The 27,910-nt window shown below is 36.4% G+C and overlaps 1 protein-coding gene and 1 non-coding gene across 2 annotated transcripts in view; both read left to right on the top strand.

Annotated features, from left to right (window-relative positions):
* The window catches only part of CCDC158 (coiled-coil domain containing 158), an 86,084-nt gene that overhangs the window by 31,894 nt on the left and 26,280 nt on the right, over nucleotides 1–27,910 (top strand). The window contains exons 12-16 of the mRNA XM_036853623.1: nucleotides 1,542–1,694; nucleotides 3,747–3,859; nucleotides 7,638–7,796; nucleotides 9,164–9,256; nucleotides 10,091–10,216. Coding sequence (XP_036709518.1) covers nucleotides 1,542–1,694; nucleotides 3,747–3,859; nucleotides 7,638–7,796; nucleotides 9,164–9,256; nucleotides 10,091–10,216 — 644 coding nt within the window. The remainder of the gene's footprint in view (nucleotides 1–1,541; nucleotides 1,695–3,746; nucleotides 3,860–7,637; nucleotides 7,797–9,163; nucleotides 9,257–10,090; nucleotides 10,217–27,910) is intronic.
* LOC118896267 lies at nucleotides 2,365–2,472 on the top strand. Its single transcript, XR_005020171.1, has one exon. It is a non-coding gene; the product is annotated as a U6 spliceosomal RNA (small nuclear RNA).

The following is a 27,910-nucleotide window of genomic DNA, read 5'->3' on the forward strand; positions in this document are numbered from 1 at the left end:
TCAGATAGCTTGATGAGATGTTTAATAACGAAGCAACACATGTAAACAGACTTATGCAAATTTCTTGAAACAGAAAAATCCAAGGCCTTAAATTTTAAAAAGAAATACTCCTAGTTCACCAATAGTATGGTATAGGTATTATCTACTTCACACACACACACACACACACACACACACACACGCATACGTCTGTGATTCCTGAACATTTACTATGCCAGATGCTGAGACAGGCCCTAGAAACAACAGTGAGGCCCCCGGCTAGTTGGGAACCAGACCCGTATAGAACAGGTTACAGTGTAGTGGGTGAGGCACAGTGGACGTGTGCTGGCTGCACATGTGGGAAAGGGTAGAGAATCAGCCTCCTGTAGGAGGTGACATCTGTACTGGGATTGATGGAGGAAAAGGAATTTGGCAGGTGAAAAAGAGGTGAAGGGCAATCCAGGCAGAGAGAACATTATGGGCAGAAGCATGAAGGCATAAGATAACATAATGTGACCTCAGAAGTATTTATGGAAGTAAAAATACAAAGGAATGAGGACTAAGAAATGAGGCAGACAATGTGGAGCCAGCAAAAGATATTAAGAGATTGATGTCATCAGATTTACATTTTAGAAGGACATTGTCAGCAGGTAAAGAGAGAAAGGCAAGCCTAAAGGAACAGAGGCCAACCAGTTAAGGAGGGTTTTGCTGTAGTCCCAGGGAAAGGTGATGAGAACTTGAACTGAGGCAGTGGCAGTGAGAAGGAGAGGAGAGGGAAGAATTAAGAATATTTTTGGAGATTGGAGGGACTGTGTATGTGTTTCAGGTTTTAAATTTGCAGTATTGGGAGAACAATGATACCAACAGCTGAGAGAAGGAGACCAGGAGGGGTTGGCTTTCGGGCAGGAGGGTGAGACGCAGTCAGTGTGATACCGTTGGTCTGGGGGCACCAGGACATCCACATGGAAGTGTCTGGTTAGACAGAGTTAGATCTCAGCAGAGAGGTCTTGGCTCTGTTTGTTCCCTTTATATGTAAATCTATCTATCATATATAAATAGATAAATGTAAGTAAATAAATAGTTGAATAAGTGTGTGTGTGTATGTGTGTGTGTGTGTGGGTGTGTGTGTATTCTTATGTATGAACAATGAATGCCGGGTATTTTGATAGTTACTGCAGATAAAAAAATCAGATAAGACACATGGCGGCCTCAGGTTACTTACCATGTGGTGGACATTTCATCTACCTACAGCTGGTGGTTAAATCTGTGTGGTAGATATGATTATCCAAGAAGGTTTAAGGTGAAATAGATGTGAGCCAATTATACTGGCTGGGAAAAAGCAGCAAATAATAAGTGGGTAAAGGAGGCAGATCCACCCAAGCAGATTAAAAAGAGTCAGATGCCTGGAAATGTGTGTGTACATCTAATTTCTGTAACAAATGCTGTAACTAAATGGAATCTCTTTCAGCTCTAAAATTCTGTGATCATTAATTACAAATAAAATATACTTTATAACAATGGAGTAGAAAAAATTAACTATTATTGATTATCACGTTGTACAGAGGACTATGAAATCTTAAAAAGGAATTTTCGAAACAAAAGTGAAGAAATGGAAACTACTACAAATAAGCTGAAAATGCAATTAAAATCTGCACAGTCTGAGCTAGAACAAACAAGAAATACATTAAAGTCAATGGAAGGATCTGATGGTCACGGTATGCTTTAGTAGATTTTTTCCTTTTGTTTTTAATTCCCTTGGTCTAGATTTATTAAAACACAAACCTAGATACATTGCCTTTCACCTCTTCACAGGGCAGCATGATGTGAGAGACATACAACAATAGGTATCACTGATGGGTGTTATATAGCAGTAGTTCTCAGGTTTTTTTTTTTTTTTTGAGAGAAATTGCCATTTACTTAATTTAATCTTTAAGTATCTGAATCTTTCTTTTTCTGTAGCTATTTCAATAATTTCTAACAGACCTCAATGTCCATAAATGCCAGTTAATTGTTTTTAAGGAAGTGTTGATATAAATACAGGTTACCAATAATTTTCATTCAACACCTTATTTTTCACACGTTTATTATCTACATAAACTGTGTATCTGTGGCTAATTGTCAGCTCCCAATTCCTTCTCTGAGATGAAGATGGGAGGGAGCCCTGGGAATTGAACTGCTAGGATGAGGGGTCCCTTCAACCACTTACCTGTTCCCTTTTCACCTTGCTGCCCATATTAATTCAGAGAAAGAAGGTTAGTTGCTGTTTCATATTATTCATATCATTGTTTGTATGGCTATATTAGCTGACTGTAAGAATAAATATTTAACTAAAGGCTACCTTTTTTCTATTTCTCAGTATTTTTTCATGTCAAAGGATTTACGTCTGTGCTTACTTCAACAGCACATATACCAAAATTGGAAAGATACTGCAGGAGATTACCATGGCCCCTGCACAAAGATGGCACGCAAATTCTTGACGCGTCCATATTTTGTGCGGTTCTTGGCGATTCAGCTCTTTCTTCGCTGGTTAACACCAAGAAAATGGTGGGGCTTGGAGAGATGACTCCAGAGGCCCATCTGGGGTCTGTTCCCTCGTCCCCTCCACCAGACAGAGTCCCTCCTCAGTGTGCTCCGGGCCTCGCCACAACTGCCCCAGTCACATTACCATTGTTAAATTAACTAGGTAATCCTGTATTTGCTTTCGAATGCCTGTTTTCATTGATTAAGATCACCTTAAAACAAAAAATTTATTAAGAAAATTACCTTTGAAGGCCAACCATGATCCACTTAATCAGACCAAAATTCTTCAAAGTGGTGAGAAAATGATGCAAATCAGTGTCCTGTGCCTGTATTAACCCTGTCTTTGACAGTTTAGCTATAAGAACTATATCTTGTTAGGAAGAAGTCACACCTTTCATCCTCCAATAGTTTGTTTTTAAAGAATGGCACATTTTCTTTTTCTTGTTACCCTCTAAGCTCTAGCTGGACCTAACTCAAAGCAGTGGCATTTTCAAACCTCTTTTCTCAGCTGACTCCAAGAAACAACATAGGGTCTCTGACTTTGAATTTCCAAGCAAGGATGAGCTTTATTTATCTTTTCAGTGGCCTGCCTTATCTTAAGTATTCATTGCCTACTGCCCGTCTAGAACATTCTCATCCTGTCACCAGTTTTAGTAAAATAATCACATATATGCTCGTACTGCCAGTTTGACTTCTGAAACAGCAGTGAGTTCCAAGCACATGATGATAACCATGAGACTGGAAATTGAATCGTTTGTGATATCACTGGGATCTTTTAAAAGATCACTAATAGTAGATGTCTTGCATGGTATTTTATATATCAGTTTCTAGAAAAATTATTTTAGTAAAAATACTATATACATTTTTCATTTTATGACTGTATATATTTTGTGTGTATTTATTTCCTATATGTGTAAGTATGAACTTGGTCAGCATTATTTATTACTGTTGGAGATACGGCAAATTATGATGGCCAATGAAATTAATTCTAACAAGGAATCACAAAACATCATCATTTATATACATTTCGGAGCTCAAAACCTCTGAGTAACTGCTGAAAATTGTTATATCCCAATATTGTGAAATCTGAAGACATTTTCTGTGAACACTTCCTTGAAACTGTCCGGGTGCTTTAGAGGAATCTTACCTGTCACCTTCTCATAATGTTTGACCATCAAATTATAGTCACCTCTCAAAATTTAGAAACTTTAGAAACTAAGACACAGTTTAGTTCCTTTTTTTTCCAGCTATGAAAGTGGCAATGGGGATGCAAAAACAAATTACAGCTAAAAGAGGTCAGATAGATGCCCTTCAGAGCAAGATACAATTTTTAGAAGAGTCCATGGCAAATGCAAACAAGGTAAGTCTCTGTCCTTGGAATGGGGGAAGCCAATATGTTCACTCGTTAGTAAACTACAACACAGAATAGGACGTAGCAGAGATACAAAGTATGATGGAAGAAAGACAAGAGTTTATTTCTGACAGAGAGAATGAGGAGAAAGTTCCTGAAGGAACATTTGAGCAGGACCTTGAAAGAACTAGTATTTTTTTTTTTTTTGTAACTACTCTGGAATGAATTTTATTTTATTTTATTATTTTTTTCCTTGGTCCTCTTTTATTATTTTTTTGCATGTATCTATTCTTTTTTTAAAAATAAATTTATTTATTTATTTATTTATTTATTTATTTTTGGCTACGTTGGTTCTTCATTGCTGCGCACGGGCTTTCTCTAGTTGTGGCGAACAGGGACTACTCTTCGTTGCGGTGCATGGGCTTCTCATTGAGGTGGCTTTTCCCGTTGTGGTGCACAGGCTTAGTTTCCTGTTGTGGGCTCCAGGGGTGTGGGCTTCAGTAGTTGTGGCACACGGACTTAGTTGCTCCGTGGCATGTGGGATCTTCCCAAACCAGGGCTCAAACCCGTGTCCCCTTCATTGGCAGGCGGATTCTTAACCACTGTGCCACCAGGGAAGTCCCCATGTATCTATTCTTTTTCAAATTCTTTTCCTATTTTGGTTGTTACAGAATATTGAGCAGAGTTCCCTGTGCTATACAATACGTCCTTGTTGGTTATCTATTGTACTTTAAATACAGCAGTGTGTATATGTCAATCCCAAACTCCCAATCTATCCCTCTCCACGACCCTTCTCCCCAGTAACCCTAAGTTCGTTCTCTAAGTCTGTGAGTCTGTTTCTGTTTTGTAAATAAGTTCATTTGTATCTTTTTCTTCAGATTCTGCATATAAGCGATATCATACGATATTTGTCTTTCTCTGTCTGACTTACTTCACTTAGTATGATAATCTCCAGGTCCATCCGTGTTGCTGCAAATGACATTATTTTCATTCTTTTTTATGGCTGAGTAATATTCCATTGTATAGACGTATCACATCTTCTTTATCCATTCATCTGTCGATAGACATTTAGGTTGCTTCCATGTCCTGGCTATTATTAACAGTGCTGCAGTGAACATTGGGGCGCATGTATCCTTTCGAACCATGATTTTCTTCGGATATATGCCCAGGAGCGGGATTGCTGAATCATATGGTAGCTCTATTTTCAGTTTTTTAAGGAACCTCCATACTGTTCTCCATAGTGGCTGCACCAATTTACATTCCCACCAACAGTATAGGAGGGTTCTGTTTTCTCCACACCCTCTCCAGCATTTTATTGTTTGTAGATTTTTTGATGATGGCCATTCTGACTGGTGTGGGGTGATATCTCATTGTAGTTTTGATTTTTATTTCTCTAATAATTAGTGATGTTGAACATCTTTTCATGTGCCTCTTGGCCATCTGTATGTCCTCTCTGGAGAAATGTCTATTTAGGTCTTCTGCCCATTTTTTGATTGGGTTGTTTGTTTTTATGACATTAAGCCGCATGAGCTGTTTGTAAATTTTGGAGACGAATCCTTTGTCGGTCACATCATTTGCAATATTTTCTCCCATTCTGTGGGTTGTTTTTTTGTTTTGTTTGTGGTTTCCTTTGCTGTGCAAAAGCTTTTGAGTCTAGTTAGGTCACATTTGTTTATTTTTGTTTTTATTTCCATTACTCTGGGAGACGGATTGAAAAAGATATTGCTGCAATTTATGTCAGAGTGTTCTTCCTATGTTTTCCTCTAAGGGTTTTATAGTGTCCGGTCTTACATTTAGGTCTTTAATCCATTTTGAGTTTATTTTTGTGTATAGTGTTAAAGAATGTTCTAATTTCATTTTTTTTACATGTAGCTGTCCAAGAGCTAATATTTTAACTGCAAGAAGTAGGCAAAAGGATATTCGTGGTAGAGAGACAGAATGGTTATAAACAAAGCATATTCAGTTCTGCTCTAATGCAACATATGTGTTACTGAAATCACCACGCTATGCAAAAGTGTGCAATAAAAACCACCATGGGGCTCATCAGAACAGTGGGATTAGGAGCACCACACTAACGAACTTCATCAGTGACAAAAGAAAAATAGGAACCTAATGAAAATGGTAACACAGTTTTACACATGTTAAATGGTTAAGAGATACATAAATACTACAATTAGGATGGCCCTTTATCTTAAAAAAGACCTGAAGTTTGCTTGTGCATTGAAGAACTGCAGCGTGGGAGTTGTTAAGGGGTAGAAGGTGGGTTTCCTGTAACACAGGATGTGCATGGACATAGCTCATAACCCAAGGTAAACTGAGGGAGCTGATAGTTGTTTGAAGAGTGTGTATGTATGCTTTTTGTGTATTTCTGTGCAGCTCTGTTTAGCTGGGTGCTGTTTTCTGCATTGACCCTGTATTTCTCATAAATGAAACTGTGCATAAGTAGATGTGAAATTTGTGTTATACTCAAATGTTCCCTGATAACCTCAATCACTTTGGAACAAATTTGCACTTTTAGAAGAAGAGTTATAACAGAACTGACTGTAATGGAGATGAGAAGGTAAACAGCATAAGCAGAAAATAGGGGCAACTAAAATAATTGCTTTCCCCTTACCGAAAATGCTGAAATACTTTTTTTTAGAATGAGGCTAAATATTAACAAATATGTACATACATTTGTGCCTACCCCTCATCATATGGACTTATTTATTTCCTGTGCTTTTGTTCTTTCCCACTTTTTTCTCCCCTCCATTTCTTATCCTAAATTTGTTCTTTTCTTTTTCTTCTTCCATTATTTGCCTATTTGGAACCTAAAGCAGGGCTTATCCTCGTCCTCCCCAAGGGTACTTAGGGCAGTAAGAGGTTACTGCCTGCTGTCACCAGAAACACCTGCCCCCAGTAAAGGAAGGTGTTCATCAAAGCTCAATGGCATTCCCCTCAAACGGGAAGGAGGCAGCTTGAAAAATTAATCCTTCTTTCTTTCTGCAGCCTCTTCTGCCTAACTCATCAGAAAAGGAAAAACTATTTGTATCCAAAATGTGTATTACAGTGGTGATACCTACTACCTTGTTTACATTAAACATTTTCTCTATGAAAAAAAAATATATATAGAAAGAAATATAGACTCAGTAAGTTCAGGTTTATATGTTAACTTGATTACTATGCATTTGTTCTTTGCTACCCATTTCATGATGTATTTTAAGGGAATGAACTAATTTTAATGAAATTTTGTTAGATACCAAAGGTCCTCCATAAGTTTATCAGTAAGCTCATTCTCATCACTGGATCACAGTGACTTTGAGGACAGGAGCTGTGTGTCCTATTTCTCTTTATGCCAGAGGGTCTACAGTAGGCATTTGTGAAATTAACATTTAACCATTTGTGAAATTAATATTCAACCTTGAAACAAAATAGAAAACCCATAAAGATTTCAAATACGTGTGTCTTCTTTAAATCTCTTGTGTCATTTTAAAGAAGTTTCAATTTGATTTGGTATGTGATTACTCAATCTCAATTCACCACAACACTGTCTCTTTTTTATGACAACACAGCTATTACATATTTCATAGGTTTTATCAAAGATTTAATAAGCCTAGAAAGAAGTAATAAACTAGTAGTGATAAAAATGAGAGAGAACATGGTAACGTAATTCTAGCAGCTCCTAACTCCAACCCATAAACAAATTAAGCTATAGTTCAGATCTTTGCATAATAGTTTTATATTTCCATCACATCTCAGCATCTACATCAGCATATTATTTCTGATATTTGCTCCTCTGTAATTGTAGGAAAAACATTTTCTAAAAGAAGAAAAGACAAAATTAAGCCAGGAATTGAGTACTGTTGCAACAGAGAAAAACAAGATGGCGGGAGAACTAGAAGTCCTACGATCTCAGGAACGCCGATTGAAAGAAAAGGTTGCTAATATGGAAGTTGCTCTTGATAAGGTGGTTATTAACTAAATATATAAATTAGTTATCACCTAAATAGTTATTAACCAAGTAGAATTGTTCTGAATGAAAGCACCATGTTGATAGGAACCAAATCTGCCAAACTGTATTGTATCCCGGTCACCTCACACAAGAAAAAAACTGTATCCTGTACAGAAGGCTGAGCTTTAAAAACATAGTCATGATGCATACTTTTTACAAAATTATCTTTTTTCTGGCTAACAGGTCACAAGAGCAGTAAGATATAAGGTGTAAGATGCTCCTCGTATCCTTCGTGACCTGAATAGCTAAAAATACCACCAATCTAACTTACCATCAAAGAAGGACTTGAATACTAGGTAGAATACAGTCTGTTAAAAATATCCATACAGAGATAAAGTAATGCTAACGTCTGGCACTTTGTGGAGTTCAAAAAGTGCAGGTAGGGAGCTTCCCTGGTGGCACAGTGGTTGAGAATCTGCCTGCCAATGCAAGGGACACAGGTTCGAGCCCTGGCCCGGGAAGATCCCACATGCCGCGGAGCAGCTAAGCCCGTGCACCACAGCTACCGAGCCTGCGCTCAAGAGCCCACAAGCCACAACTACTGAGCCCATGTGCCACAACTACTGAAGCCTGTGCGCCTAGCGCCTGTGCTCTGCAACAACAGAAGCCGCGACAGTGAGAAGCCCACTCACTGCAACGAAGAGTAGCCCCCGCTCACCGCAACTAGAGAAAGCCCGCACACAGCAACGATGACCCAACACAGCCAAAAATTTAAAAAAACAACAAATAATTAATTAAAAAAAGAAGAAAAGAAAGTGCAGGTAGGGAACACAGCTTAAAGAATGAGAAGGATCAATGATGACACTGTATTTGTCATTTCCATTTATTGTAGAGAAGTAAATCTCTCTTTGTGTCACCTGAAAACTCTAGAAGCCTAAAAATATACCAAGACTAGTTGTTGATTCTTGAGAAATCAGAGCCTTCATGGTGATAGAAAATGACCTGTGATCCCACCTATTCAAACTTAGGTCTTAGAACATGATATATTGACTCAATGAATTTCAGTTGTGTTTATTTTTATAGAAATGTTTTTACGTTGCTAAAGCTGTTTGCTCATTTCATCCTTAGTTCATTCATTCTTTTGAGTGCCCTCCACATACTAAATGCCATGTAGATGCTGGGGCTACAGAGGATAAAGACGTGGCCTCCAATTACTCTCAAGTTTTCTGAATAAAACAGATAAATAAATAGATAAATGTAATACCATGTGCCAAGAACAGGGGAAGTTTCCTTGAAGAGATGGCGACTCTGCATTTATACATTAATAAAATAAAATTGCATGAAGAATGGAGGATAAACCACATGTGGTTGCTTGATTGTAGGCATCTTTGCAGTTTGCAGAATGTCAAGATATAATACAGCGTCAGGAACAAGAATCTGTGCGCCTAAAACTTCAACACACTTTGGATGTAAAAGTAAGATCTTTTTTCATCAAAAATAGTAGTTTAAGCAAAAATTATGCCTTGGTTTGATATACTTTCATATTTTCCCCATGTACTTTAGATACATTCAAGTGTACTTTTAACATTATCTAATATTAGCAATTATAAAATCTGTACATTGTACAGATTATACCTATCCTTTTCATATATAGTAACAAGTTGAAGCACCATGCTTTATGTTAAGTCTATACTGAATGAGGGAAACATAGAAGTACCTACCTTGGGGAACCAGAGGTTTGTATACAGGAGGTCAAGTATGTTTGGCTTGTTTAGAGAATAGAATAATGATGTAATTTGCATGACAAAACATGTGTTCTTTAAAAATAGATTTTTCCACTGGAGTATATGTCTGTTTTTCAAGTATATTTTAAAGTTGCAGACTTACTTTAAAGTCTCAATACTGGATGTTTTCACAGGCAAGAGCACTCCATAGTTGGAGAGGATCTTTCTCAGTAGTCAGAAGTAGTGTGGAGTGTTTGGCAAAGTTAGAAACCAACGTAGTAGAAGTCAGAAGTCGTGTGGAGTGTTTGGCAAAGTTAGAAACCAACGTAGTAGCATCCCATCTGAGATATGTTTTCACATCTGGAATGATTTTATCCATCAGAAGTGTGAAGGCATCTTCCTAAGCCCATGATTAGTCCCCAAAGAGTAACATACACCAGAATCATCTTGCTTAATACTTTAGCTTAAAACTTTGTAGAAGTTCAACATGTAAGACTGAAATTATATTTGCAAAAATACATTTTGATTTCACAGTTCTCACTGTACGTTGACAGTTATTTTGCTCACATGTATATTGTCTTCCAGGAACTTAAGGGCCCTGGATACACCTCCAATTCTTCCGTGAAACCACGCCTTCTACAGCCATCATCTGCTGCCCATTCTCATTCTAATGTACCGTCTTCCCAGTCTGCAGCCAGCTTCCTATCTCATGTAGGTAACTAGTCTTATAGTCTAATCACACATGAAATCACACATGAAAATCAATTTCATTAGTTAATAGTCCTATTGTACGTATAGCAACAGGGTTGCTAGTAACCTACCAGTTATCCTGCTTACGCATTTAAATGAAAAGCATGCACTGCAGAATGAAAAAGTTGAAATGGACTCTTTTCACACACATGAGTTATGTGCACTGATAAACTAGCTATCACACAGCAAGTAACATTCCATCAAACAAAAGAATATTATTAATATTAGAAGTTAACATGGTTCTCTCTGGAGACTGGAACTTGGAGGTGGGCAGAGGAAGGGAAGGAGACTGCTGCTTTTTGTTTTAAGTGTTATAAAATCACTTTACCTTTAAAACTATATGCAGGTTACATTGATAAAAATTAAATTAAACCGCTCTCCCCATGAAGCAAACAACAAACATAACAAAGAACATTTGACCAGGAGTCACTGGGACTTAAGATGTGTCTCTAACTACTTTGTGTGCCCTTGGAAACTGAGTTAAATATATTGTTCCTTTTCACCTCTAATGAGGAGTCTGGACTATAGATCATCTCTAGGGTTTTCTAGCAGATCAGCTCTGAAATTCCATGACTTTTCTTTAGCCAAAATCCAGCCTAGTAATACATAGACTGTACTTGATTATAAAGAATCTCATCCATCACTGAAAAAATACTAGTCATAAGTCTATTAAATTTAAAACTTTAATTGTAATTCTAACAGCAGTAATGAAGTGTATTATCTAAATAGACTGTTAAGCATGTTTTATACAATTTCTTCCCTTAAAAATGTTTATTATATAATTTTACACATTAAATGTAACATACATTCTTTGTTTTATTCACTGATGTGTTCCAAGCACCTGGAACAGTATCTAGCATGTGGTAAGTATTCAGTACATATTTGTCTAATGGGTGAATGAATTCATTGTAAAATACTGTGTTCAGGTTTTCATTGTTTCTACTGACAAGTCAGTTTTAAGTCTTATTGTCGCTTTTTGGGAGGTACTTTTTTTCTCTAACCACTTTAAAGATTTTCTCTTTGTTTTGGTTTAAGCAGTTTGACTGTGATGTGCCTATGTGTAGTCTTCTTTATATTTATCTTTCTTGGGGCTCACTGATCTTCCTGGATGTGTGGATTGATATCTTTCATTGATTTTGGAAAATGTTTATCTTTTATATTCTTGACTATTTTGTCTGCCCCATTCTCTTGTTTCCTTCTGAGACTTGTACTATTAAGTAACTTTATTTTTTAAATTGGTATGTGATAACTCCATTATCTGAATCCCCTATGAACTTGTGACCATTGTTTCTCTTGGTTTCTAGTCATATTTTTGTCTGCTCTTTTTGCTGCCTTTTTTTCAAGACTATTTTTTAGAGCAGTTTTAGATTCACACCAAAATTGAAAAGAAGATACAAAGATCTCCCATATACTCCCTGCCCTCACACATGCACAGCCTCCGCATTATCAACATCGTTCACCAGAATGGTGTGTTATCAAGGATGAACCTACATCGACACATCATAATCACCCAAAGTCCATAGTTTACCTTGGGGTTTGCTCTTGGCGTGGTACATTCTATGGATTTGGACAAATGTTTATACATAGGTCATAATTGACATATATCCATCATTTTCATATCATACAAAGTATTTTCACTTTCCTAAAAGTTCTGCCTTCCCCCCATTCCACCCCTGGCAACCATTGATCTTTTTATTGTCTCCCAGTTTTACCTTTTCCAGAATGTCATTGAGTTGGAATCATACAGTATGTAGCCTTTTCAGATTGGCTTCTTTCACTTAGTAATATGTATTTAAGATTCCTCCATGTCTTTTCATGGCTTGGTAGTTCATTTCTTTTTAGCACTGAATATTCACTGTCTGGATGTACCACAGTTTATCTGTTCATCTACTAAAGGGCACCTTGGTTGCTTCCAAAGTTTGGTGATTGTGAATAAAGCTGCTATAAACACCCATGTGCAGGTTTTCATGTGGACATGTTTTCAACTCCTTTGGGCAAATATCAAGAGCATGATTGCTGGGTCATATGGTAAGAATCTGTTTAGTTTTGTGAGAAACTACCAAACTGTCTTCCAAGGTGGCTGTACCATTTTACACTCCCACTAGCTGTGAATGAGAGTTCCTCTTGTTCCACAGCCTCGCCAGCATTTGGCAGAGATTATATAATCCAGTGGTTTCCTGAGAATGGGTGCATTTCATTCATTAAGTGTTTTAAAACCTTGCATGTCTGAAAATACCTTTATTCTTCACTTACATTTGATTGATGTGCAAAATGTTGTTGCTATTGTGCCATTTTTATTCCAGGGCTTTTGTATGTGACCTGTTTGTTTCTCAAAGCTTTTAGAGTCTTTTCTTTACGTCTGGTATTCATTTCAGGGTGATCTCTGCTGGGGGTCTTTTTCCCTTCATTGTGCAGGCTCTTATGTTCTTCTTCTCTGAAATTTTCTTGTGTCATTTATTTGATCATTTTCTTCCTTCACTTTTTCAGTTCTCTCTTTCTAGAATTCCTGTTAAGTCACCTATTAAGCCTTCTGGATTTATTCTCTAATCTCCTTTAATTTTGACTTCCAATTTCCATCTCCTCATATTTTATTCCCACCTTCTGGGAAAACTCCTCAACTCTATCTTCCAAACATCTATTGAATTTTTTTTCTGATATCATGTATTTTAAAAAATTTCCAGGAGCCTTTTCTGTTTTTTAAATCTTCTCTTTATATAGTTTCATGTTCTTTTGTGGATGTGGTACTTCCTCATTTCCGTTTAAGGATATTAGTATCAGTTTTTCAGTAATTTCTTCTGTTACCTGAATTATTGCCGTTTCTTTGAATTCATTTTTTTTCTGTTTGTTCTGATGTCTGTCTTTCATGTTGGAGATTTTCCTTCACTGTTTGGTGATCATTGGCTGTCCATTCATATTTAAGACTGAGGCCCTAAAAAGCCAATGAAAAGCACTTTGTAAGGTTCACAGGATTTGTTAGCTAGTAGGTGGTTAGGTATTACTTTTTAACTGAGGGATCCAAAAATTATCTTAGTTTTTTTTCTTGGTCCTGTTAATTCCCTTAAAGAGCGATTGTCTTACTACAGACTTGTAGATATAAATCTATCCGCCAGTATTCTGAGAGGTGAGTGGGGCAGGGAATCTGGGGTATCTATATATCTATAAATCTTACTTTATGCTTATATTTTCAGTTTGCAACCTTACTCCTGCCATGCCAGATATCCTTTTGGAGCCTCAAGTCCTTTGGTTCAACCTCACCCAGAGACTAAGCCTCTAAATGTATTTAGGGGAAAAGAACGAATTATTACCTGACTACGTGGGGAGTACACCTGGTATTCTCACAGCTTCTACCATAAACTTTTAGCCAGTCCTCCCATTTTGCTGCCCTGTCCCTTACCCTGGCCTTTAGAAATACACAAGGCCTCCATTTCCTGAGTCTTTCTGAAATACTCTGAGGCAGAGCAGCTTGCTGCTTCCTGGCTACTTCTGTGCAGGTACTTGATGTTTTACCTTTCTTTTTTTTTTTTTTTTTTTTAATTAATTAATTTATTTATTTATTTTTGGCTGTGTTGGGTCTTCGTTTCTGTGCGAGGGCTTTCTCCAGTTGCGGCAAGTGGGGGCCACCCTTCATCACGGTGCGCGGGCCTCTCACTGTCGCAGCCTCTCCCGTTGCGGAGCACAGGCTCCAGACGCGCAGGCTCAGTAGTTGTGGCTCACGGGCTTAGTTGCTCCGCGGCATGTGGGATCTTCCCAGACCAGGGCTCGAACCCGTGTCCCCTGCATTGGCAGGCAGATTCTTAACCACTGCGCCACCAGGGAAGCCCTAGCTTTCTTTATTCTACTAAATTAATTATGAATTACCTATTTGCTTTCCATCTCCCAAAATTTTATCATCATTACTCATCTAATGTTATCTCTCCTTTCCTCTTTATCCTTGTTAATTTCTTTAGTGTCATTTTAGTGGGGCTTCAGATAGAGCAAAACTAAATGCCAAGTTTTACGTTTAAAAGTAGAATATTTCGGGCTTCCCTGGTGGCACAGTGTTTGAGAATCTGCCTGCCAATGCAGGGGACACGGGTTCGAGCCCTGGTCTGGGAAGATCCCACATGCCACGGAGCAACTGGGCCCGTTGGGCCCGTGAGCCACAATTACTGGGCCTGCGCGTCTGGAGCCTGTGCTCCTCAACGAGAGAGGCCACGATAGTGAGAGGCCCGCGCACCGCGATGAAGAGTGGCCCCCGCTTGCCACAGCTGGAGAAAGCCCTGGCACAGAAACGAAGACCCAACACAGCCATAAATAAAATAAATAAATAAAATTTAAAAAAAAAACAAGAATATTTCTATGTGCTTTGTTCTGCATTGCCCCTTCATTTATCTCGTTTCATTTTAGTCTTTTTGTTCCATGATTCTAATAATAGTGATTACTTACTGAACACCAGGCACTGTGCAGCATACTTTCTATAGATTATATAATTTATTCCTCACAACCACCCACACGAGATAAGTGCTGTTATTATACTTACTTTACAGAGGAGGAAACTGAGGCTTGGAGAAGCTAAGTGACTTACAGAGTTCACACTCCAAAAACCCAGTTGTGCCAACACTTAACCAAGATAGCCTGAGCTTAGAACCTGTCTCCTTAGCCAGTTATACTGTACTGATTCTCTACACCACACTGTTGAATGCTGTTTATAAACAAAATAAATGGATGATGACATAAATAGATACTCTACCTGAACAAATAGTGTATTTCATTAGGTCTTTGTGAATGAGTATTATACCATTTTGGAGGTACAAAGGCATTAAAAAGTATCCAATTGATTGCCCTAGTTTTAACAGGTGAGAAAATGGTAGAACCAGAAAAATTATATTATGTGATTTGATCCAAGCTCAAACACCAAGAACATGTATATATGTATGTGTATCTAAATACATACCTACACAGACAGACACATACACACAAATAATTGGTAGCTTGACATAGAAGATTTTAGATGAAAGTTTCAGATAAAGGCTATTGTAGCATATAAAAATAAAATATTTCCAGGATCATATAATTTATTTTGTTTATATATCATATTCCATACACATGCACTGTAATTTGTGCTAGCTGTGCTTGATCTTTGTCATTGAAGTACCCATGATGTGAGCAAGATTTTCAGCAACACTTTGTAACTTTTGTCTTATTTCCTACTCACCCATTTTTAGTATACAATATAAATAATATGTTTATAGTCTAAACAGGATATTTATATTCCATTTTTATTACTGCCTTCTGACAGGAACATAAGTATTATAGGAGATGGATTTGGTCAGACATTCTCAAAATAGAATAGTCTAATTCAAACTGAATGAGATCAAGCTTTTATTTTTAGCTTTTACATTCATCTTCTATCTTTGGAGAATGGAGCTAGGAGGAGTTGAGAAGCACACATTCTCCCTAGACATTACTTATCTTACATTATAACTCATAAGTTTGCCTGTAATGGACTCAAGGCCATTAGAGAGAACAGTATTTCGGGAAGATGGAGGTACATTAGAGAGATAATTTGCAAGGTATTTTGGAAACAAATTTAACATAAACTGATTTCAGAGTCAAAATATAATAGGAAGCTAATCAAATCACAAAATAAACCTTAAGTTTAACAACAACAGTATAAGCTTATATTCTTCCCTTGAAACCAAAAAAGCTTGTAGAAGTTTTAACTTGAAAATGTATGTCCCCTAGCAATAGCCTTAATGTGTATCCTAAGGGTCAGAGATTGGAGTGGGAGAGAGCAAGATTCTTTGACGGGCTCCAGTAACTTCAGGAAGAGCTTATATGTAGCTATTTCTTTACCAGCCAGACAGGAGTCATATGTAAAGAATGTTTTTAAATTATTCATTTCCTAGCTATTTTCTAATTTTTAAAAGTGTATTTTGCTCATGTTATAAATCAAAATATGTTCCATATGAATCAAACAGCAAAAGTATTAAAAATGAATCCTGAAAGTATTACAAGATTTATAAACATTAAAAGGAACGATTGGGACTTCCCTGGTGATGCAGAGGTTAAGAATCCACCTGCCAATGCAAGGGACACGGGTTCGAGCCCTGGTCTGGGAAGATCCCACGTGCCGCGGAGCAACTAAGCCTGTGCGCCACAACTACTGAGCCTGCACTCTAGAGCCCACAAGCCACAACTACTGAGCCCGCTCGCCTAGAGCCCATGCTCCACAACAAGAGAAGCCACCGCAATGAGAAGCCCACACACTGCAATGAAGAGTAGCCCCCGCTCGCTGCAACTAAAGAGAGCCTGCGCACAGCAACAAAGACCCAACACAGCCAAAATTAATTAATTAATTAATTAATTAATTAATTAAAAAAGAACGATTGATTATTTTGAGTAAATAAAACTTAAATCACAAAACCACCAGAAACAAAATCAAAATGAAATCACAAACTAGAAAAATATTTCTAATAAATAAAGGGTTAATGTGTATAATATAGAGAGTTTTTACATACCCAGATGAAGATAGCATATACTCTAAAAGAAAAGTGTACTAAAGATATGGATACAAAATTCACATAAGAAATGCATATAGTCAATAAACATGAAAAATGTTCAAACTCATTTATAAACAAATAATAATTGCTGCATATTAATGCAAAACTAACAATTTTGCATATAAAATGGTCAAACGGTAATGGGAAGGGTGCAGCATAATGGCCACTCTTGTATCATACCTTACTGATAAAGATATAAATTGATATGATTTTATGTTGTCATTTTTGCTTCCAAAGTTCACGGTTTCTTTTTTTTTCTTTTTAAATTACTAGACTATTTTTTTAGGGTAGTTTTAGCTTTACAGAGAATTGAGCAGAAAGTTTAGAGAGCTCCCATAGACTCCCTTTGCCCTACCCCTCCCTCCCCCCAGTTTCTCCTATTACCAATATCTTGCATTAGTGTGGTACATTTGTTACAACTGATAAGCCAATATTGATACATTATTATTAACTAAAGTCTATAATTTACATTGGGGTTCACTCCTTGTACATGCTGTGGGTTTTGACATATGTATGATGGTGTGTATCGACCATTATAGTATTATACAAAATAGTTTCACTGCTCTAAAAATGCCCTGTGTTTCACCTGTTCATCTGTTCCCCCCTTCCCCTGAACCCCTGGCAACCAGTGATCTTTTTACTCTCTTTGTAGTTTTGTCTTTTCCAGAATATCATATAATTGGAATCATATAGTATATAGTCTTTTCAGATTGGCTTCTTTCACTTAGCAATATGCTTGCAAGATTCCTTCATATCTTTTCATCCCTTAGCAGCTAATTTCTTTTTCACTGAATAATATTCCATAGTATGGATGTACCACAGTTTGTTTATCCATTCACCTATTGAAGGATATCTTGATTGCTTCCAAGTTTTGGCAGATTATGAATAAATCTATGTGCAGACAAACACCTATGTGCAGGTTTTGCACAGACATAAGTTTTCAACTCTGTTAGGTAAATACTACAGAGCATGATTGCTGCATTGTATAGTAAGAGCATGTTTAGTTTTGTAAGAAACTACGAAACTGTCTTCCAAAGAGGCTGTACCATTTTGTAATCTCACCAGCAGTGAATAAGAGTTCCTGTTGCTCCCCTTCCTTGACAACATTTGGTGTTGTCAGTGTTTGGATTTTAGCCATTCTAATAGGAATGTAGTGTAGTATGATATCTTGTTGTTTGACTTTGAAATTCCTTAATGAAATACAATGTTGAGCCTATTTTCATATGTTTCTTTACCATATACATATTTTCTATGGTGAGATGTCTGTTCCAAACTTTTACCCATTTTTTAAATGGGCATTTAAAAATTTTTCTTATTGTTGAATTTTAAGAGGTTCTTTTTTGGGGTGTATTTTGGTTACCAGTCTTTTATCAGTTATGTGTTTTGAAAAGATTTTCTGCCAGTCTGTGGTTTATATTTCCATTTTTTTAAACATTATCTTTCACAAAGAAAAGTTTTTAAGGTTAATAAAGTACAATTTACTGATATTTTTCTTTCATGGATCATGCTTTTGATATTGTATCTAAAAAGTCATCACTAAACCTAAGGTCATCTAAATTTTCTCCTATATTATCCTCTAGGAGTTTTATAGTCTGGAATTTTACATTTAGGTCTGTGATTCACTTTGAGTTAATTTTTGTGGAAGATATAAGGTCTGCATCTAGATTCATTTTTTTCTGCATGTGGATGTCCAGTTTTTCCAGCACCACTAGTTGAAAATAGTGCCTTTTCTCTATTGAATTACCTTTGCTCTTTTGTTGAAGATCAGTTGGCTATATTTGTGTGGGACTGTTTCTGGGATCTTTATTTTATTCTGTTCCATCAGTCTATTTGTCTGTTCTCTTACCAGTACCACACTGTCTTATTACAGTAAATCTTTTTTTTTTTAATTTTTATTTATTTATTTATTTATTTTTGGCTGTGTTGGGTCTTCGTTTCTGTGCATGGGCTTTCTCTAGTTGCGGGGAGTGGGGGCCACTCTTCATCACAGTGCACAGGCCTCTCACTGTCGCGGCCTCTCTTGTTGCGGAACAGAAGCTCCAGACGCGCAGGCTCAGCAGTCGTGGCTCATGGGCCTAGTTGCTCCGCAGCATGTGGGATCCTCCCAGACCAGGGCTTGAACCCGTGTCCCCTGCACTGGCAGGCAGACTCTCAACCACTGCGCCACCAGGGAAGCCCTGCAGTAAATCTTGAACTTGGATAGTGTCAATTCTCCAACTTTGTTCACCTTCACTATTGTCTTAGCTCTTCTGGGGTTTTTGCCTTCCCATATAAACATTAGAATCAGTTTGTCAATATAAACAAAATTTAAAGAATTATTGGGGTTTTGATTAAGATTGTATTTAATTCATAAATCAGGTTGGAAAAAACTGGTATCTTAACAATATTGGGTCTTCTTATCAATGAACATGGAATATCTCTCCATTTATTTAGCTCTTCTTTGATTTCTTACATCAGAATTTTGTAGTGTTACTCATGTAGATCTTGTACATATTTTGTTAGATTTATACCTAGGAATTCTATATCTTTGGTACTAATGTGAATGGTATTGTGTTTTTAATTTTAAAATCCAATTGTTCATTGCTCTTATACAGCAGTTGACTTTTGTATACTAACCTTGTTTCCTGACACCTTGCAATAATTTCTTATTTGTTCCGGGAGTTTTCTTGTTACTGTTGTTGATTCTTTGGGATTTTCTACATAGCGAATCATGTCATTTGTGAAGAAAGACAGTCATTTCTTCCTTTGCAAATCTGTACACCTTTTGTTTCCTTTTTTTTCTTTTTATTTCATTAACTATGACTTCCAATATGATGTTGAACAGAACTGATGAGAAGGGACATTCTTGCCTAGTTTTTGACATTAGCAAGATAGCATCTAGCTTCTCCCCATTAAGTGTGCTGTTAGCTGTAGGGTTTTTGTATGTGTTCTTTATCAAATTGAGGAAGTTCCCTGCTATTCCTAGTTTACTGAGAGGTTTTTTCCCTTTCAAGACTATAAATAATTATTTTTTAATTGAAATATAGTTGATTTACAACATTGTGTTACTTTCAGATGTACAGCATAGTGATTCATTATTTTTGCAGATTATATTCCATTATAGGTTACTATGAGATAATGGGTATAATACCCTCTGCTATACAGTATATCCTTGTTGCTTATCTGTTTTATATATAGTAGTTAATCTCATACCCCTCATTTGTCCCTTCCCCATCCCTCTCCCCTTTGGTAACCACAAGTTTGTTTTCTATATCTGTGAGTCTGTTTCTGTTTTGCATATATATTCATTTGTATTATATTTTTAGATTTCACATATAAGTGATATCTTATGTGGAATCTAAACAATTTCTCTGTCTGACTTATTTCACTAAACATAACGTTCTCTATGTCCATCCACATTGCTGCAACTGGCAGTATTACATTCTTTTTTATGGCTGAGTAGTATCCATTGTGTGTGTGTGTGTATGTGTGTGTGTATATCTATGTGTCACATCTTCTTAATCCAGTTGTCTGTTCATAGGCACTTGGGTTGCTTCCATGTCTTGGCTACTGTAAATATTACTTGCTGTGAACATTGGGGTGCATGTATCTTTTCAAATTAGTGTTTTTGTTTTTTCTGGATATTTACCCAGGAGTGGAATTACTGGATCATATAGTAGTTCTATTTTTGGTTTTTTAAAGAACCTTCATACTGTTATCCATAGTGACTGCACCAATTTACGTTCCCACCAACAGTGTATGAGAGTTCCCTTTTCTCCACATCCTTGCCAACATTTGTTTTTGTAGTCTTTTTTTTTTTTTTTTGGCTGCACTGCATGGCTTGCAGGATCTTAGTTCGCCAACCAGGGATTGAACGTGGGCCTACAGCAGTGAAAGCAGCAAGTGCTAACCCTGGACCACCAGGGAATTCTCTATTTGTAGACTTTTTGATGATAGCCATTCTGACAGGTATGAGGTGATACCTCTTTGTGGTTTTGATTTGTATTTCTCTAATAATTAGTGATGTTGAGCATCTTTCCATGTGCCTGTTAGCCATCTGTATGTCTTCTTTGGAAAAATATCTGTTCAAGACTTCTGCTCATTTTTTTGATTGGATTGTTTGTTTGATATTGAGTTATATGCTCTGTTTGTGTATTTTGGATATTAACCCCTTGTCAGTCACATAATTTGCAAATATATTCTCCCACTCTGTAAGTAGTCTTTTCATTTTGTTGATGGAAAGTTTCCTCTGCTGTTCAAAAACTTTTAAATTTAATTAGGTCCCATTTGTTTATTTTTGCTTTTATTTCTTTTGCCTTAGGAGACTGATCCAAGAAAATATGTCAAGGAATGTTCCACCTATGTTCTCTTATGGGATTTTTATTGTTTCAGGTTTTACGTTTAGGTCTTCAAACCATTTTGAGTTTATTTTTGTATATGGTGTGAAGAAATGTTCTAATCTCATTGTTTTACATGTGGCTATCCAGTTTTCCCAGCATCGCTTATTGAAGAAACTGTCTTTTCTCCACTGTATATTCTTGCCTCCTTTGTCATAGATTAATTGACTGAAGGTGCCTGGGTTTATTTCTGGGTTCTCCATTCTGTTCCATTGATCTATGTGTTTGTTTTTGTGCCAGTACTACACTATTTTGATTACTGTAGCTTTATAGGATAGTCTGAAGTCTGGGAGGGTTATACCTCCAGCTTTGTTCTTTTTTCTCAGGATTGCGTTGGCAATTTTGTGGTCCCATATAAATTTTAGGATTATTTGTTCTAGTTCTGTGAAAAATGTCATGGGGTATTTTGATAGGGATTGCGTTAAATCTGTAAATTGCTTTGGATAGTATGGCCATTTTAATAAGATTATTTCTTACAATCCAAGAGTATGAGGTATCTTTCCATTTCTTTGAATCATCTTTAGTTTCCTTTATCAGTGTTTTATAGTTTTCAGAGTACAGGTCCTTCACATCCTTGGTTAAGTTTATTCCTAGGTATTTTATATTTTTGGATGCAATTTTAAGTGGGATTTTTTTTAACTTTCTCTTTCTGATATTTCATTATTAGTGTACAGGAATGGAACAGATTTCTGTATGTTAATCTTGTATCCTGCAACCTTGCTGAATTCATTTATTCTAATAGTTTTTGGGTAGAGACTTTAGGGTTCTCTATATAGAGTATCACGTCATCTGCAAATGTTTTACCTCTTCCCTTCCAATTTGGACACCTTTTATTTCTTTTTCTTGTCTGATTGCTGTGGCTAGGACTTCCACTACTGTGTTAAATGGAAGCAGCAAGAGCGGACATCCTCGTCTTGTTACTGAATTTAGTGGGAAGGCATTCAGCTTTTCACTGTTGAGTATTATGTTGGCTGTGGGTTGGTTGTAAATGGCCTTTTGCTGAGAGTTTTTATCATGGGTGGATGTTGGGTTTTGTCAGATGCATTTTCTGTATCTATTAATTTAATCACGCGATTTTTCCTCTTTAGCCTGTTGATGGTGATAGATTATATTAATTGATTTTTGAATGTTGAACTAGCTTTATATAACTGGGATAATTCCCACTTGATTGTGGGATGTAGCTCTTAAAATAGATTGTTGTATTATACTTAGTAATATTTTGTTGAATATTTTTATATCTATGTTCATGAGAGATATTAGTCTATAGTTTTCTTTTCTTCTAGTGTTTTTGGTTTTGGTATCAGGGTAATGCTGGTCTCATAGAATGACTTAGGAAATATTGTCTACATCTATTTTCTGGAAGAGATTGTCGAGAGTTGGTATAATCTTTTCCTTAAATGTTTGTTAGAGTTCAGCAGTAAACCCATTTAGGCCTGGTGCTTTCTGTTTTGAAAGGTTATTAATTATTGATTTAATTTCTTTAATAGAAATAGGCCTATTCAGATTGTCTATTTCTTCTTATATAAGTTCTGACAGATTATGTCTTTCAAGGAATTGGTCCATTTCATCAGGGTTATCAAATTTGTGGGTACAGAGTTGTTCATAATATTCCTTTATTATGCTTTTAATGTCCATGGGATCTGTGATGATGTCACCTCTTTCTGATAGAAATTTTTGTATCCTCTCTTTTTTTCTTAGTTAGCCTGGCTAGAGACTTACTAATTTTATTGATCTTTAATAAAAAGCAGGTTTAAGAACCTGCTTTTGGGTCATTGATTATCTCTATTGGTTTCCTGTTTTTAATTCCATTGATTTCAGCTTTAAATTTTATTTGTATTTTCTTTGCTTGCTTTGGACCTAATTTGCTCTTATTTTTTCCTAAATTCCCAAAGAAGCTTAGATTATTGGCTTTAGATCTTTCTTTTTTTCTAATATGTGCATTCAGTGCTATAAATTTCCCTCTAAGCCCCACTTTTGCTATATCACACACTGGTAAGTTTTATTTTCATTTTCATTTCATTCAAACTATTTTAAAATTTTTCTTGATATATCTTCTTTGACACATGTGTTATTTAGGACTGTGCTGTTTAATCTTCAATTATTTGGGGATTTTCCAGCTGTCCTTCTGTTACTGATTTCAAGTTCAATTCTATTGTGTTCCTAGAGTAGACATTGTATGATTTTTATTCTTTAATAATTGTTAAGGTGTGTTTTATGGCCCCAAATTCATATCTTGGTGAATGTTCCATGTAAATTTGAGAAGAATATGTATTCTGCTGTTTTTAGATGAATTCGTCTTTAGGTATCAATTATATCCAGTTGGTTGATGGTGTTGTTAAGTTCAACTATATCCTTACTGAATTTCTGCCTGCTGAATGTTTCCATTTTTAAAAGAAGGTTATTAAAGTCTCCAACTAATTGTGAATTCATTTATTTCTCCATGCAGTTCTGTCAGGTTTTGCCTCACATATTTTGATGTTCCACTGTTAAGTGCATACACATTAAGGATTGTTATACCTACTAAGAAAATTGACCTGTTTATCATTATGTAATGCCCTTCTTTATCCCTGATCGTTTTCCTTGCTCTAAAGTCTGCTCTGTCTGAAATTAATACTACTCCAACTTTTTTTTTAATGAGGACCATTTTTAAAGTCTTTATTGAATTTGTTACAATATTGCTTGTTTTTTATGTTTTTTTGGTTTTTGACCGCAAGGCATGTGAGATCTTAGCTCCCTGACCAGGGATCGAACCCACAGCCCCTGCACTGGAAGGTGAAGTCCCAATTACTGGACCTCCAGAGAAGTCCCCCGATATTTTAAAATTAGTGTTAGCATGGTGTAACTTTCTTCATCTCTTTACTTTTTAAAAAATTATTATTTATTTTTTATTTTTGGCTGCATTGGGTCTTCATTGCTGCATGCAGGCTTTCTCTAGTTGCGGCGAGCGGTGGCTACTCTTTGTTGCAGCGCGTGGGCTTCTCATTGCGGTGGCTTCTCTTGCTGCAGAGCACGGGCTCTTGGCACATGGGCTTCAGTAGTTGTGGCACGTGGGCTCAGTAGTTATGGCTTGAGGGCTCTAGAGCGCAGGCTCAGTAGTTGTGGTGCATAGGCTTAGTTTCTCCGCTGCATGTGGGATCTTCCCAGACCAGGGCTCAAACCTGTGTCCCCTGCATTGGCAGGTGGATTCTTAACCAGTGCACCACCAGGGAAGTCCATCATCTCTTTACTCTTAATCTATATGTGCTTTTATATTTGAAGTGGGTTTATTGTAGACAATAAATATTTGGGTCTTATTTTTTTGATGCACGCTGACAATCTCTGTTTTTTAATTGGTATATTTAGACCATTAACATTTAAAGTGATTATTTATATAGCTGATTAATATGTATCATATTTGTTACTGTTTTTTGTCATTGCCTTTGTTTTCTTCCCTATTTTTGTCTTTCACTCTTTTCCTGCTTTTTTTTTTTAAATTGAGCATTTTGTAAGATTTTATTTTTCTCTCCTTTTGCACATCAATTATGGGTTTTTTTCTGCTTTTTTTAGTGGTTGTCCTAGAGTTTGCAATATACATTTACAGTTAATCCAGGTTCACTTTCATATAACATTATACTGTGTCATGGGTAGTGCAAGTACCTTCTAACAACAAAATAGTACTAATTCCTCTCTCCTGCCCCTTGTATCTTTGTTGTCATTCATTTCACTTATGCACAAGCATATATTAGTAATACATATCATAATATATATTATATTATATATTTTATTAATATATATGATGTATGTACCTAACTGAATACATTATTGCTATTATTGTTTGAACAAACTGCTGTTAGAGCAATTAAGAAAAAGTTTTGTATTTTACTTTCACTTATTCCTCCTTTAATGCTCTTCCTTTCTTTATGTAGATCTGGGTTTCTGACCTTATAATTTTCCTTCTCTCTAAAGAACTTTTAACATTTCTTGCAAAGCAAGTCTACTGGCAACAAATTTCCTCAATTTTTGTTTGAGAAAGTTGTTATTTCTCCTTTACTTTTGAAGGATAATTTTGCAGGGTTCATAATTCTAGGTTGGTAGGTGTTTTTCTCTCAATACTTTAAATATTTCACTCAGCTCTCTTTTCGCATGCATACATGGTTTGAAGAGAAGTCTGATGTAATTTTTATCCTTGCTACTCTATAGGTAAGGTGTTTTTTTCTTCTGGCTTCTTTAAAATCTTTCTTTTTTTTGATTTTCTGCAGTTCGTATATAATATACTTATGCATAGATTTTTGTGTGTGTGTTTATACTGCTTGGCGTGTTCTCTTAGCTTCCTGGATCTGTGGCTTGGTATCTGTCAGTAATCTTGGAAAATTCTCAACTATTATCACTTCAAATATTTCTCCTGTTTCTTTCTCTCTTTCTTCTCCTTCTGGTGTCCCCATTATGGATGTTACACCTTTATAGTTGTCCCACAGTTCTATTTTCTGTTCTTTTCTATCTTTTTCATGCTTTTTTTCTCTTTGTATTTCAGCTTTAGAAGTTTCCATTGACATATCTTGAAGCTCATTGTTTCTTTTATTGGGCATGTCCAGCCTACTGATAAGTCCAACAAAGGCCTTTTTCATTTCTTTACAATGTTTTTTCTTTCTAGCATTTCCTTCTGATTCTATCTCAGAATTTTAATCTTTCTGCTTACATTACCCATCTGTTCTTACAAGTCATCTACTTTTTCCATTAGAACTTTTAGTATATTAATCATAGTTATTTTAAATTCCTAGTCTGATAATTTTAAAATATCTGCCATATTTGAGTCTGGTTCTGATGCTTGCTCTGTCTCTTCAAACTGTGTTTTTTTGTCTTTTAGTATGCCTTGTACTTTTTTGTTGAAGGCTGGACATGATGTACTGGATAAAAAGAACTGAGATAAACAGACCTTTAGTGTGTGGTTTTGTGTTTTTTCGCTAGGAGTTGGGCTGTGTTTACTGCTTGCTGTAGCTGTAGGTGTCAGAGGCTAAAATTTTCTCAGGCGTCCTTGTTTTTGTTTCCCCTCTTGTCTTTGGGTTTCCCTAGAGACTTTCTCTTAAGGCCTTTGACATGCAGTTCTTTATGTTGTACTCTCATTATTATACAGAAGGCTTATTGATGTCATGGTAAGGTGTGTGTGTGTGGAACACTGTATAGCCCTATTATTAGGTCTGTCTTTTAGTGAGCCTATGCCACTTGGGTGGGACTCTCCCAAGTTCTCAGTTTTGTTACCCCACCACCACTGTCATCTTTAGGTAAGACAAGAAGGCTAGGGGGAGTTGAGTTGGGTATTTCCCTTCCCCCAGGTTGGTCAAGCTCTAGTAAAACCCAAGATGTTTCACCTCTGGTTTGATATCAAGTGTCCCTTGAGGGCTGGATTTGTTAAAAAGAACAGAAGGCTCTGAGCATATTTCAAGATAGTTACTTTTGCCTTACTCCTGTCGGGAAACACAAGGGGATTTTTCTCCAGTCTCCATTCTGAGAACCTGATGGGGCTCCTGGAGGTAAAGCTTACAAAAATGTGGTGGCCCTAACTTGGAGTTTTTAATTCTTAAGCTTGTTCACACTGAGCCTCTAGCAATTCATCAATTTAAGTTTTTCTACCCTTTACTGGCTTCAGTGGAGGATCTCTGCTCCTGGACTTCTGCTCCAGTAAGCTATAATTCTGTATATTTGCCTCCAGTTTTGAGAGCAGCAGTTTGGCCTGTGTCCTCAGTTCTCCAATGGATCTAAGGAGAGTTGATGATTATCAGTTTGTTAAGTTTTTTTCTTGTTGTGAGGAAAGAAGTGGTGACTTCTAAGCTCCTTATATATTAGATTGGACTGTTATGACTTTTCTAGATAATAGTTATCAGAAGTCCTAAAATGCCCTTTGATTCAGTAATATCATCTCTAGAAATTGATCTTGATAAAATAATCAGAGATAGGCACAAAGGTAAATGCATGAAGATATTCACTGAAGCATTATTTATAATAGCAAAAAATGGAAATAATACGACTGTCTAACAATAAGATATTGGTTTATAAAGGAAAGGAGTGAAGAAAAAAGAAAAGAAAGATAATGTCTCTACTTATATCAAGGAGAGCATAAGTAACTAGAATGCACAGTTAACCCTGGTGACATCTTCTTAGTGGCTCTATCCTAGTCCTAACACATTTTAATACTTTAAGTCTTATTACCTTTCTGGTCATTCTAGATCAGTAAATATGAAGCATATAAAATACTTCATGTGTTTTTATGCTAAGGGGAGAAGGAAGTGGAAACCAGCCTTTACTGAATACTTCCTATGTATATATTAAGTGCTTCTCATTCCTTATGCCATCCTTATAAAGTAAGAGTTATTTTCCTCATTTTTACAGATTAGGAGGTGGAGATTAAAAGAAGCATTTCCCTTGTTATAATGAAATGATCTGTTTATGCATTTGCCTCCCATATTAATCTGTATGGTCTCTGCAAGCAAGGACCAGTCTTATTTGTCATTTTACATTAGTTCCTAACAGAGTGTCTGGCACATAACAGATATCCTTCAAAGTCTGTTGGAGTGTGAAAGGTAACTTGTTCTACATCGCATAGCCAGAGAATGGTAGTGGCCATGATTTAAAAGCCTGTGCTGTCTTCCACTGGTACCACACTGCCTCTCTATTCCCTATCACCTCCAGAATGGGTTAGGAAGTGGTACTGGCATTTGTGTTACTATCTCTTTAGTAGTTTTAAAGATTCCCAGGGTACATTT

Source organism: Balaenoptera musculus, chromosome 5 (genome assembly GCF_009873245.2).
Source record: "Balaenoptera musculus isolate JJ_BM4_2016_0621 chromosome 5, mBalMus1.pri.v3, whole genome shotgun sequence".
NCBI classification, from domain to species: domain Eukaryota; kingdom Metazoa; phylum Chordata; class Mammalia; order Artiodactyla; family Balaenopteridae; genus Balaenoptera; species Balaenoptera musculus.